Raw genomic sequence first — 14130 nt, forward strand, 5'->3', positions numbered from 1 at the left:
ACACCCCAGAAAATAAATGCCATGGTGTAGTACCGTTTTTAGCAGCAGACAAACCCAAGAAAAGACATGGAAGACCAATTGCAATTTTGAGTCCACTCCTAAATGTTTACAGTTATATGGAACACTTTTGCTCATTAGAAAACAATTGTTTGCATTTAATTGTTTTTAGCTGTGAGCAGGTCATCAGTTTTCTTTGTGTATTGCAACATTAAAAAGCAAACAAATTAAAGTTTGAATCATTTATTCTTTGGGTCCATCGTTTCAGAAAGGTCAGATTATGTTGCAGTGGTGTTGGACAGCGGGGGCACAGCCACAGTAACCGCAGCAGTTGGGAGGACTTCATCGAGTGCCGCTGTGTGGGTACTGTTCAGCACCGCTGCCTTCGACTGCAGGTGGGCCTCAGGAGAGGTTTTTTCTAGAAGTTCAGGAACTTCCTCAGAATCTTCATCTGTAGTCGCAGAATAAATGTGTTACTGTAAAAGGTGCATTCCAGAGTGCCATTTAAAAAAGGGTTGAGACTTTTCACATTTAACCTTTGTCTGTTCCATTTTCGTCTTCTTAGTCTTTATTCTGCTCAGAAGCTAAAGTCAGAACGTCCACCTGGTTTTGGGTCGATGATGAATCAGGAAGCAGTCCTTTCCTCTGATCTTTGACAGAAAAACAATTCAACATTAAGATTTCATCATGGGCAATTTTAATTTAGAGATTGTTAAAGGCTTCAAATGAACAAAGAATAATTCAATACCGGTATTGACCTACCAACTCGGTTTATTCCACCCCTCCACTGGCTGCCATACATTGTAGATCTGCTGATTTGATCAAGAATGGAAGAACGCTCCTCTGCAGGTATGGGCCGGCTTTTATGTTTGGCTGGCAAGACCATCATCGGACCCACTCTGGCCTGATGTTCCCACACTAACACAAACCAGCATAATGCATGTTAACTCAGTTACCCAGCCATCATCATGTCTAAAACCTATGCCAAAACATGTCACAATTGATCATTATGACAACATCTGCAGCCAATATTCATCATACAAGTTTCTACAAGCTCCCCACCTGTACTGGTCTTCTGTCCGCTCCTCCAGAGGGGTTCACGCTCTTCTGGCTTCACAAACCCTCGAGGCCTAAACTTGCTCTGGCTGCTGGGCTTACCGAGAGTTTGCTTAACTCCAATTGGTCTTTTGCATTGCCCACATAAGTAGTCATTACCATCAGCAGACCGCCATCTGATAAATTAAAAAACATTCAGCACCAATACTTGTGTGTAATTTGACATATTTTAAACTGGATCTCACTTACCTTCCATTCACAAAAGTGCACGCCTTGTTTGGTGCATCTGCGTTATTTATTGGCACAGCATACAGGTGACATGTGATGTAGAGCTATGAGAAAAGCAGGTGTAGGGAAACATAATACATTTGATTTTAACGGCACACGTTAAAGACAAACGTCATCTCAAGATGCTTCACAAAGCTAAAAGGAAAAAATAAATAAAAAGATATCTAAATGAGCATATGATAAAAAAAAAAAAGGCAATATAAAAAATAAAAAAGGTTAAGAGCATAAAAAGGATTAAAAATAAATAAATAAAGTAAAGTACAGTCTGTAAAATGCGGTGTGGAACAGGTGGGTCTTGAGGCATATCCTAATAACTGAGTGATGCCGAGGTCCGTATGTCCTCTGGAAGCTGATTCCACAGTCGTGGACCCAGGGAGGAGAACGCACGCTTTCCCATGGTGACCAGTGACCAACGTGCACACACAATCATGTTTAAGGCAATTTAATAGAGCCTCACCTCCCCTCTGTCCTCATTATAAAATCTGAAGGCATCAATGGACATGTGGAGCTTGTCATCCTGTGTCCTGGCTAAGAATTGAGACCTTGAGCCTGGAAGCTGAGAGTCAACAAAGCACCTATGATGAGGAAAAACAGCAACACTAAATTAGCACTCATTGACTACTATAACCAGAGTCTACATTACCCACAATGCAACCCCACCACTAACATTTCTAGTCATATAGAGAGGCGAAGTCCCTCCCTTTCCAGGGAAACTCCATGGGACCTTATTTCGAAAAAAGTTATGCATTGAAGTCAATGGGGAGAGAAAGATTACCTTTCGATCCCGTTTGAATTGTGCCACGAATTACACATATGATGTTTCTCAGATTTTAAAAGATACTTTTATTTTTTTGATTTGCAAAATTATGTCGTAAAATGACTAAAAACCGCTTATGTGTAAAACCGCTCAATGAACTACATCTCCCGTCCCGCACCAACACCAAAACGGCCGTCACGTTGGCACATTTCACTTCTTTCTTTCAGAATGAGGCGAAAGGTATTAAAAGAGGTGAAAATCACTACAAGTCTGGGCATGTTGAGAGCTGTACATACACACAAGGGGAGTTACTCGCTTCCTAAGAGCCAGCATGCGGGACCGGGATTCGTAGTCTTTCTAGTTGCGTAGTTTTCATAGTGTTATATTGCAACAGTTTTACGACAAACTGACTTTTTACATGGAATTTTTTTTATAAGATTGATAATCACCACATGTGTAATTCGTTGCACAATTGAAACGAGGTCGAAATATAATCTTTTTCTCTCCAATACATAATTTTTCCGAAATAAGGTCCCATCGGTCGGAAGTAAATGGGCAGGACTTCGCCTCTATAGGCAAGTTCTGGAAGTAGTTCTTTAGAGTCAGAACTGCACAAATCTGACCTGTGCATTTGCCAATAGTGGTACAGAAAGGAAGCACTAGAATACCAAAGATTAAAAGCAAACTGCAGCAAGCCTTAGCTAACTTGAAGACGACACTAATGGACTGATCTTTTATTAACCTGTCACTCGAGTCAGCATTGCTCGTGTCTGAATTAAACCACTTGAAGAGCCTTAGACATTAAAACAGCTCCCTCTAGGGTCAGAAAAAGACTTTACTTTTTGCCATTTAGCAATTTGCAGCCTTACCCATTTTCAATGAAGGCATGCCTGGGGCTGGAGTGCATATCAGGGCTCAGTGTAGCCACGCAGCTGCTCACAAATACTCGGAGCCCAATGTGATGCCCGATTCTGACCGAGGCCTCGATGCTGATGGGCTCACCGAGATGAAACACATTAGAGCCTCTTTTGTACTGCCAGTCACCTGCACGCGGACAGAAAAAAGTACTAAGCACAAATAGAGACATGACAACTCATAATAACATGAGAAAATCATCAAACCCCACTTGTCATGATTCTCAAGTTAAACTGCAACATTTCCACTGCAGCCTGGGTCGACATGAAGGGGATCCAGGTAGGCATGATTGAAGAACGGGACAAACTGTAATTCCTAAGAAACAGAAAACATGCATTTAAAAAGAGACAGACATCATTCAAAGATTTTTTACAATGCGAGCTTTAAAAACAAAGAGACAGACCTTTCGTAATGACATTCAATTGGAATTACAGCCTCCTCCATTCGAACAACACCATATGGAGAGGCCTCAGGAGAGTATATGAGGAGGTTTGTGTAGATCAGAGAGTCCTCAGTTACCTGCGGAGAGTAGACGTGTTTAAAACTAGAAGCTAATGAATTATATTTGAAATGAAATATTTTTAAAGTTACCAAGTGCCTGGTGCCACACTCCACAAGTCCAACACTGATACTGTACTCATCTGCTGAAGACGCTGTAGCTCTGCAGTACTGGTTGTTGGTCTCTACTCCAAGGCGTATCTCGTCACCATCAACAGGAGCTCCAACCGCAAACATGTCGGCTTTGATAACAATCTCCAAAGAGTCTGGATGACAGGTCACTCTGATGGTATTCACCTGCTGCGGTTCCTCAGCCGGAGACTTCTGCTGCCCGAGTTCAGACCTGCCTGTGTTCGCAAGGCTCTGAAACGAAGCATCTTGTGTGTAACGTGTGGGCGGGAAAGCAAAAGAGGTGCTAACACAGAGTCCTACAAGGAGAATAACCTGAAAATGAAAGGCCTTCATAACTGAAACTGGTCGGCTGCTCTCTGTCTTCCTGACTGACTCACAGTATGGTTCAGGGTGAGCGGTGGAGCTTTTTAAACTAGCCGATCATTATCCTCATCAGAGCAGCACACCTGCGTCCAATGAGACACTCATCAGGTTAATTGGCTGCACACTCTGAACTCAAAACATGAGGCTGATTGAGAGAGAGGTGAAGGGCGTTTTCACATGTTTAAAATGTGCACATATATTTGCTTCATTGCTTTTTACTTTGGATTTTAAATAAACTGTTTGTGTTGCAGTTCATGAAAACCATGCAGGAAGCATTTTGACATCCCCCCCGGATCCTTAATTTGTACACACTATCACATTATTATTGTGGTCTATGGTGTCATTTTATTATGTTTTTAAACTATCATTCATGTTTTGTTGATCTGTACAGACTAAATAAAATAAAATCAAATACAAATGTAAAACTTGTGATTTTGAGCTACATAAATACAATTTGATCTGTGTTTGAAACATAAGACACATATACAAATCAATCCATGCAGTTCAAACAAAGAAAGTATTGAAAATGCCTCCAAATACTTAAAATCAAATGACTTACGAAATATAAAGTTCAAAACTATATCCTTAATTATCCATTTCAGATGTTCACCCTGTACTGTTGCCTAAATATTTTATGTTATTTTAGATTGATCCATTTTGTTTTTTTCTGTTCATACTTTTTAGTTTTTTTCGGTCCAAAGGGCCGTTATTGGAGGTGTTAGAGTTGAAAGGGGGAGACAGAGGGGAGGACATGCCAGAAATGTTCAGCTGGTTCAGGATTCAAACTGGTTTACTAGGCAGCGGTGGCTGCATATGGGCTTCCAGCTCTAACCACTGACATATCAGGCGAACCTATTCTTATCAAGGGTTATTGACCTAACCTCTTTCACTCTTTCCTATTATTATCTCCTTTATATTTGGACACATTGTATTGTCTTGTATGTGAATAGCACTTTTTTTGGTGCGCTCAAAACACAACCTAAGCTTTAAAAAGATATATTTATTATTATTTATGAGAGCTTCTGAATCGGACTGTGCCGGCGTACATGTTTACAGGACACCAACTTATAATATATATCCACCCCTTTGCTGCTGATGACTCTCCTCCTGACCTGCACTTTCACACTCATCTTGCAGACACCAGACATATCCAGTGATACAACATGAAAGTGATGTTATCATATCTTCTTTTCTCACTTGATAATATCACAACAGGATCGCTATAAGAAGACTTACTATGATACTATAAAAAAGTGTTATATATAAAGTACTTCGTGGTGAGCAATGTTTATTATTGCTAGCAAATACTGAGCATTTTTTTTTGACAAGGGTTTTTTGGAGTAATTTTACACATTAGTGGTGTTAATCCAGTGGATGAGTCTGATTCAGTTCAGAAATTAAGTTAAACATCAGTGTGTGCAAAACCAACTGCAACGTTTCAACGGCAGTTCTTGCTTTGATTTCCCCTTCCTGCTCAGAGGTGAAGAACAATAAATAAAGTGAGGCTTTCCACAAAACCTCACAAAGACTGAAGGAAAGAGGAGGCGTACTGTTAGGGAATAATTCTTCCTTACTCATAAGATATTTAACCTTTTCTGTGTGTTGACGTTTATGACCAACCCTGAGTCTGTTATCTGTCTTAAGGAATGGGAGGGTTAAGCTATTGTTGATATTATCGGTCACGGAGGGTTTTATGACTGAGAGAACGCTGGCTTCTAAGCACCACAGACAGGTGATTCAGTGTCTCCAGATGTTAGGGCTATCTCCAGTGTTCCCAGAATGTTTACGTCAGCCCCCCAATATGTGGATTAACTCTCTGTAAGCTAGTTAAAAGGTCTATGGAGAGAGAGGCTGGTCAGAATTGATGTGGCAACCCACCGTGCAGTCAGAACCTGCTGTGACTTGTGATGTGAAATTTTCCAGCCGATACTTGTAATAAACTACCAGTGTTTGACATCAAAGCTCCAATTCTCCTCGTGTCTCTCTGAGTCCTGACTCTCCATTGCTGCAGAAGTTTCCCTTACAAGTACAATGAGAGTCAGCTTTAGTATTTATTAGTGAGTTCATAACTGAAAAGGCCATGAAGACGAGCTTGGCATGCATTCTTATTTTCATTCAGCTTTTTGAAGGTAGGAGAAATTCACATTTTATTTTCCTCTTTCAAAAACTGATACGTGTCTATCCTGACAGCTGGCATCAACATGTAATGTTCATACAGTGTAATCTGTTTTTATTTACGGGGATGTTTCATCAGACCAGTTGTGTGGCTTTGTTATGTTAGGTATTAACAGTAAAGACTAAACATTCTTGTTTATTTAATGTTTAATACACATTCCTTACTAAACAATCATTAAAATAATCGTGTTGCTCGTATTAAGCTATAAGTATTACGCTGAAGTTTGGTCAGGGAGGGTGAGATTGATAGACAAATGTTGAATCCTTTATTGTCTGGATTGTTATGCTTCGCCTACTTGTAGGGCAAAACCATCAAAGGGCCCAGAGTAACAGTTTCACGTGCCGCTAAATCTGAAACATGAATAAAAATGAAAGTGAGAGTCAAATAATATTTAGTTGGGACAGTTTTCACAGACAGATCACAGATTATGAAAGTTATAAAACTGTAGGATTTACAGTTTACCTTCAGGGATCAGACTTCCGAGGTTTGTATGACCGGTGGGAGAGTTGCTGGAGCATGCATCGTCGCAACATCGACACATATCATCACTGCCATCAACATTTATCCATCTGATGATTAGTATACAGAATTAAATCATTGTTTTCCTTTCGCTTTGAGTTGAGGGCATTTACACTCAAATCCAATGTTGAAATAACCATTTATTTGTATACATATATTCCATGGGCAGCGTCAACATTCTAAAATATTCTTAAAGCTTACATTTAGCACATTCCTCTCACATGTGTACGGTTTCAGTCAAAATGCTGAGGTAAGCATCACTGTTACATTGACCTGGCTCTACAGAGACAGCATGGAAAATTCATTTTAGAAAGTATTTATCCTTATATTTACAGTAAACGTTAGACCTCATTAAAAATATGTTTCCTTAATTAAGTAACTTGATTACTTAAGCAGCAAGAAATATTAATAGCAAAAATTTGAACCAGTTTTAGCTTATAAAGAATTTTTAACATGAGCCTTTGTAAATGATACACTGACAAACCTTTTGCAATATTACAGTAAGGAGCAACAATTCACAAAGTAAGTAATAAAAGCACCTTGAATTTATATAATTGCAGGCCTTCTTGACGGGGCTGCTCTTCCGCATTTCAGAGGTCGCTTTCAGCTGGCAAGTGATAAAAATCTAATATAAGGAAGGCATCGAGCTGCAGCTGAAGAGAAGAAGATCTTGTTCTGGGATTGAAAAGTGCATTCGATCCGTCCTCTTTGGCATCATTGAAGCACCTGACGAAACACAATTATATTTGAATGCAATTTAAGGGCCAATTATCAGTATCATACTGTATTATACTTCTCTTATCCATGGTTTTCGATAAAGTAGTATCTGGGGACTGATCTCGGGTCAGCAGACAGAGCGGCGACACAGTCGTCGATAAACATGCGTCTGTGTCCCGCATCAGGACCGCTGTAAGAGGCCTCGAGGTGCAGGACGTCTCCGGTGTAGAAGACACTGGTGAGCGTCTCTCCTGTCCAGTCCCCTGCAATTAAACACAAGCGTCACTTACCGTAATTGAAGTCAACATATTTCTGTGTTTCTGCTTATTCTCAGTTATATATTGTTTCCTCCCAAAAATTGCCTGACTTAACTCATAAAGTTAGGTAGATTTAAATGTATAATCAATTATATTTAACCATGTAACTTTGAATTTGGTGATTCTGTAATGAGTTTTGAAACTGTGAATGAGTCAGGCCCGGCTCCAGGATGAAATGACTGAGGGGGCTGTTAAAAAATCAGAGGGGGCGATTTTTTTTTTCTCACAACAACGAAAAATACTTGCAATATAATGAATTGACACACCAAGCTTTTTTCCTTCCCACTGCTCTACAATATCTTTCCTTCTTTATTTGTATTCCGGATTTACCCCTCTCATTCTGTTCTTTAATAACAGATAGTACATTATTAGATGGCTGCACTTTGGCTTACAGACTAACATTGATTTCCTCCATTTATAAATTAGCTCTGTAATTATACCATAACCTTTTCTCCTCTATCCCTTAACTCGTCTTCCTATACAGATGTTACTTACTTACTATCTAGAAAAATGTATCTGGTTGATTTTTTATTTCCAGGATTGAATGTTCAGACCAAGGCCTAAAACCTGGCATTTCATAAGAAAGTGACTAATATATAAACCAAATGTAATATTGGATAAAACACTACACCAAATGGACAGACACAGATTCAAAGTAAAGTCCCCTGGTTTGTCGCTAGAGTCAAACTGCCATGAGAAAAATCAAATCAATGTTCCACAATCCGCCACTAGATGTCGCTCATTGTACCAATACGGTTTATATAGTACAGATTACCACAACAGAGCTGTGTAAATGAATTTTCCCCTGGGGACAATAAATCTAATCTAAACTAATGTAATATTCAATCCCATACTTGGCGATTGAGAACATACATTCGTAATTTACCTCGTTTAAAGCACTTTTGTTGTAATACTATGGATTTAGTTGACACTACTAGCCGAGTTTCTTTTGTCAAATATCTCGCGGGGAGGTACATTGAATTAGAAGAAGTAGTAGAAGAAATACGCTAACGCTACAAAAAGGCACAACACTGTTACTCTGTTTTTACTGACATGTAACATTTTATTTCACCTTGCTCTTTTTTTTTAACGCACATTCAAAAACGGGAACATTTTCGGGAGTTTCAACCGGGTACCGGCCACCAAAAACGGGGACTTTGCCTGGAAAACGGGGACGTTTTGGTCACCCATCTGACTGTGTTTACAGCTAAGCACACACGCTAACATTAAGACTACAAGCTCACTTGGGGTTGAGGCTTGTTTACACGTTGCTTGACCCACACATCTGATCTAAACATAGTAACGTGTGTTGGGGAAAATAATTACTTAAAGTTATTTAATAATTGTGACATTTATTGTACTTTTTGATGGATGAATGATGCTCAAGGTGAGGGGGCAAATAAGACAACTGAGGGGGCAATGCCCCCTTGTGGCGCCGGGCCCGGATTGAATGTTTCTTTATTGGTTGAGAAAATGCTCCAATTTATAAATATGGAATACTTCACATATAAATGTTCATTTTGTATTAAACAATGACCAGTGGGTTTTTTCTAATTAAAATGGTGGTCGCATTTAACAAAAGCAAAACATCCAATTACAATGTCTTACAAAACTTGTGCAGGAAAATCAAAGACCCATTAGTAGTAGTGTACTAAAACCTTCTTAAAAATAAAATAATAATAATAATAATTGAACTGCGAAATACTACACTGTTTATGTATTATTTGAGAATTCAACGTAAGGAATGAATGTACACATTGTCTTGAGTGGGTGATATTCCTTTAACAAGATACATAAATTATATATTATTAAAAAAAACCTCCAGTTTTCAACATGCCTGGAAATTGAGAGGTGAGGGGTTCTATTTCGTATATGGCTTCGCCCTCTAAGGCTATCACTATTGGGTAATCCCCCTGCGTCCCCGCAGAGCACTGAAACACTTGTAGTCCACCCGTAAGGTGGGCCCCACCCTCGGGCCTCCTTCCGGTATGAATGGGAAGGCGGCCCGGCAATCTGCTCCCTCTTTTCTTCAGCAACCAGCAGCAGTACTGAAGCACAGGAAAATTAAGTCATGAGCAACAACTGTGTCCGTGATTGTCCCTCATGTAAGACAGGGTATATCATGAGCTATGACCTACACGCGATATGCGAATCCTGCCTGGGGCCAGAGCACGCGTACGCGGCTCTCAGCCAGCAGGTCGCTTGTTCGCATTGTGCCTGTCTCCCGTCAGCCGACAGGAAGCGAAGAGCGGATGCTCTAGCTGCTGCGGCTGAGGAGGACGATTGGCCCGTCCAGGAGCACAGGGACGACAACCTGTCTCTGGAGCCGAGTGCTGGGCAGGAGTCGGACGACTCCTAGCCTGTCTCCCTCCATGGCTCGCCATGCGGCTCTCCCCTCCCCCCCGGACGGGGGAGACGGGGTCGGAGTGAAGTACGGGTGTGGCGGCAGAGCACGCGGTCCCCTTCTCCGTTGCCACGGCGCTGCCGGCGTTGGGGGGCATCATGCTGGAGCTGCCGGAGATCATCGGCAAGGCGGCAGCCTGCAGAGGTATCCTCGTTCCCCCAGGACGGGAAAGGGTGGCTCTGGATGACATGGCCGGAGTTTTTTCCCGGGTTCAGACGGGCAGGAGTGACCCGATCTGGCCGCGCTTCCCAGCCATTAGGAGGTATCAGGAGGGGGCTGCGGCGAACCCGAGGACCCTGAGGGCTCCGGTGGCCACCTTTGTTCCCTTCACTAAGGTGGAGGGATTTACTGAGGAGGGTTTCCCAACCACCCCGCTCTGGAGCCGAGCTTGACGGCGTTTTTTGGAGTTAGGCAGGCCAACTTGATCGCCGGACGGCGCCCTACGTTGGCCTCCCCAAAGGACTAGTATGTCGCCCGCCAGGCTGACCGGGCGCACCAATGTGCGGTTCAGGCGTCTGCGGCGGAAAATAACATCGCGTTGCTGGCCAACTCGGTGGTTACGCTGGTGGAGCGGTCCACCACCGTGGCTCCAGAGGAGGCGGAGGAGATCGGCAAGGCGGCCAGCACGGCACTCACGCTGTGCGCATCCGTGGCTGTCTCCCAAGCGAAGATCGCAGCGTGGATGACGCAGATCCAGCGTCACCTCTGGCTGCAACAGGCGGCTGTTACAGAGCTGGCCAGGAAGGTCTTGCTGGATGCTCCGATCAGCCCGGACGGGCTGTTCGGACCCCATTTTTTAGCCATGGTAGAGTCCATGAAGGCGGCATCGGAGCAGGCGGATGATATCCGCCAGCACGTTGGCTGGCTCAAGCCGGCGGAGAAGCCTCAGCGGCACCAGCGGCAGCAGTAGTAGCAGCGGCCAACCCGGCCACAGCGACAGGCAGAGAGACGCTCATAGCAACCGCAGCCGAGGCATCAGACTCGTCCGTCGGCGGCGGCAGGGGCACCGTCCCGCGCCTCCGCCCCCCCACCAGTGGAGAGGGGGGTCAAAGGGGAGTGAGGTACTCCCGTTCGTCGTCTGCTCCACGAGAGCCGCCGAAGAACCAGAGCCGGCCATGACGGTTTGGGGGGGAGTGTGAAGGAAATAAAAATGAAAGCTTATTTCCCAACCTTTTGTCTGAGTCATCAGTTTCAAATGTGTTTCACATATCTCCCACTCTGGGTGAACCAGCTGCCTATGACCTATCGGTTAATAGCCAGCAGGGTTCGTTACAAAAGCCGGCACATTTTAATCTATCGGTTAATAAGTTGCAGAGCACAGTAACTACGCCAGCTGCCTCCAATCTGTTGATTAGTAGGCAGCAGGGTTCGCTGCAGAGACCTGGTGGTTATAACTTTTCGGTTATTAAACCACAGACCTCGCGGCATTCCTCTGTCCGAGATACGCCACCTACACACGGTCACAATAAGCCCATGAGCGTCGTGGTAACGCCTCATGTGGATATCACTGCACACACCTCCACTCATCCTCTGAGCGTGTACGCGCCTCATGATGAGAGTCGGAGTGAAACGCAGCGTGTGGAGGCTTCCTCACAGTCCTTTCGCTCTAGGCCCACCTTGGGTTGCCTCGCGGGCAGCGGCGGCGAGGGCTCTGGCGTGGCTCGTCGTCATGACGACCACAACCCATCTCGAGCATGTGCGCCCGCTCTCAGAGTGTTTCTCGGAGTGGCAGCGCGTGTGTCTGATGGACAGATGGATGAGCAGGCTGATCAGCAGAGGGTACACCCTGCAGTTCGCCTCCCCCCCCCCCCACAGTTCAACGGGATACAGGAAACACGCCTGTCATCCCGAGAACAGTGTCGGGCGCTCCAAGCAGAGCTACGGGAACTCCTGTTGAAAGAGGCTATTTCCAGGGTTCCCCGAGGGGAAGAAAATCAGGGGTATTACTCCCGCTACTTTCTTATCCCGAAAAAGACGGGGGGAATGAGACCCATCCTCGATCTGTCAGCTGTCAACGAGGCAATAATGAAAAGGCCTTTTCACATGCTGACGGTCAAAAGTGTGCTAGAGTGTGTTCACCAGGGAGACTGGTTCACCTCTATAGACCTAAAGGATGCATACTTCCACGTACCCATCATCCCACAACACAGGAAATTCCTGCGGTTTTCATTCCAGGGAATATCGTACCAGTACAACCGTCCGCCGTTCGGTTATTCCCTGGTTCCTCGCACCTTTTCAAAGTGTGTAGAGACGGCATTGCAGCCGCTACACAGAGGAGGGATGAGAGTACTATTTTACCTGGACGACCTGCTGCTGATGGCTCGCTCCAGGGAGGAAGTGGCTTTACAGACGGTACAACTCATATCGCATCTGTCAAAGCTGGGTTTCATGATAAACTGGAAAAAGAGCTGCCCTCTTCCCTCCCAGAGTATTGTTTACCTGGGTGTGGAATTGAACTCAGCCCGCATGAGAGCGCGACTCTCACGGCAGAGAGTGGAGGCACTGACAGTTCTCCTTCGACGCGTCACACCCTGCAGCGTGGTGACAGCCCTCTCCGTGATGCGGCTGCTCGTCATGATGGCAGCCGGCCACGGGGTGATTCTCCTGGGTCTCCTTCACATGAGAAGACTCCAGAGGTGGTTCATTCGCCTACGCATCGACCCCGTGCGACAGAGGAGGCGCATGGTTGCCATCCCTCTGTCCGTGGATTCAGACTTAACATATTGGAAAAGTCCCCACGTCCTGTCAGCGGGTGTGGCCCTGGGCAGAGTTACGTCACACATCTCGGTGTTCACAGACGCACCTCTCTCAGGGTGGGGAGGAACGTGCATGTCGCAGGCAGTGGGGGGACAGTGGCCGGCTCACATGTCCTTCCACATAAACGTGCTGGAATTGATCTCCGTACGGAGAGTAATTCAGCATTTTGCCTCGTTGCTGCAGAATCAGCATGTGTTGATTCGCAAAGACAACAGAGTCGCGGCAGCCTACATCAATCGCCAGGGCAGAAGTACGCTCAGCGCAGCTTCTGAACACAGCCAGACGGCTGTTGATCTGGGCGCGCGCACACCTGCTCTCCATCAGAGCACTGTATGTGCCCGGCGAATTGAACAAAGGGGCAGACCTCATGTCCAGAGGAGGTCCTCGCCAGGAGGACTGGAGCCTCCGTCCCGAGCTGATCGCCCAGGTTTGGAGCCGGTTCGGGAGGGCGGAGGCGGATCTGTTCGCCCCACACGGGAACGCGCAATGCACCCTCTGGTTCTCCCTGTCAGCACGGGACCTCCCCCCCCCCTGGGGGTGGGAGCGTTCGCACATCGTCCATGGCCCAGGGGGCTGCTGTACGCTTTCCCACCAGTCCCGCTGATTCCTCGGTTCCTGGACCGAGTGCAGGAGGAGCGGCTGTCAGTGATCCTAATTGCCCCAGAGAGCACGGGCGCTTCCTGGTTTCCATTCCTACAGCGTACGCTGTCAGGCAGGCTGTGGGAAATTCCGTGGCGCGGGGACGCTCTCTCACAGGTGGAGGGAGCGATCTACAGTCACCCAGTGATAGGCCAGCGCTTATGGTCATGGCCCCTGAACGGGAACACTGAGAGAGGTTGGGTCTCTCTCAAGATGTTGTACGCACCATTCAGGGAGCCAGGGCCGCGTCTACCAGAGCGTCCTCCACAGCCATGTGGGCAGCGTTCCAGCGTTGGTGTGTAGAAAGAAGCCTGGACCCCACTACGTGCCCCCTGCCTCACGTGCTGTCATTCCTCCAGCTGTTGTTGGACAGGAATTTGGCTTTCAGCACAATCAAGGTATATGCGGCTGCCATATCATCTTGTCACATGGTTTTCTGAGCCGGGACGTTGTTCAGTCATCCCCTGACGAAACGTTTTCTGCAAGGGGTACGAAGACTCAGACCGGTATCACGCGCACTGGCGCCTCAGTGGGATCTGGCTTTGGTGTTACGAGCACTAAGCAAAGCCCCATTTGAAACTTTAGAGCAGGTTCC

General features: G+C 45.4%; 1 protein-coding gene and 1 long non-coding RNA gene across 2 annotated transcripts; both read right to left on the reverse strand.

Annotated features, from left to right (window-relative positions):
• Positions 1–224: 224 nt before the first annotated feature.
• Positions 225–1516, reverse strand: LOC307017047. Its single transcript, XR_013802000.1, has 4 exons — positions 1303–1516; positions 760–1229; positions 534–647; positions 225–448 (listed from the first exon to the last, which is right to left on the reverse strand). It is a non-coding gene; the product is annotated as an uncharacterized lncRNA (long non-coding RNA).
• A 252-nt stretch (positions 1517–1768) lies between these two features.
• Positions 1769–4018, reverse strand: LOC307017038 (zona pellucida sperm-binding protein 3-like). The gene is made up of 5 exons (XM_079646471.1): positions 3605–4018; positions 3417–3532; positions 3225–3328; positions 2968–3142; positions 1769–1916 (listed from the first exon to the last, which is right to left on the reverse strand). Exons 1-5 carry the CDS (start codon positions 3974–3976, stop codon positions 1784–1786), a joined length of 900 nt encoding a protein of 299 aa, XP_079502597.1. The 5' UTR covers positions 3977–4018; the 3' UTR covers positions 1769–1783.
• Between the last annotated feature and the right edge of the window lie 10112 nt (positions 4019–14130).

The sequence above is a fragment of the Notothenia rossii genome, assembly GCF_949606895.1.
Source record: "Notothenia rossii genome assembly, chromosome: 8".
NCBI lineage: Eukaryota > Metazoa > Chordata > Actinopteri > Perciformes > Nototheniidae > Notothenia > Notothenia rossii.

Coding starts and splice junctions, on each gene's coding strand:
- LOC307017038 (XM_079646471.1), bottom strand. CDS start 3,976: ATGAAGGCCTTTCATTTTCAGGTTATTCTCCTTGTAGGACTCTGTGTT. Junction 3,329..3,416: donor ATTGAATGTCATTACGAAAG/GTCTGTCTCTTT, acceptor TCTGTTTCTTAG/GAATTACAGTTTGTCCCGTT. Junction 1,917..2,967: donor CATGCCTTCATTGAAAATGG/GTAAGGCTGCAA, acceptor TCCTCATCATAG/GTGCTTTGTTGACTCTCAGC.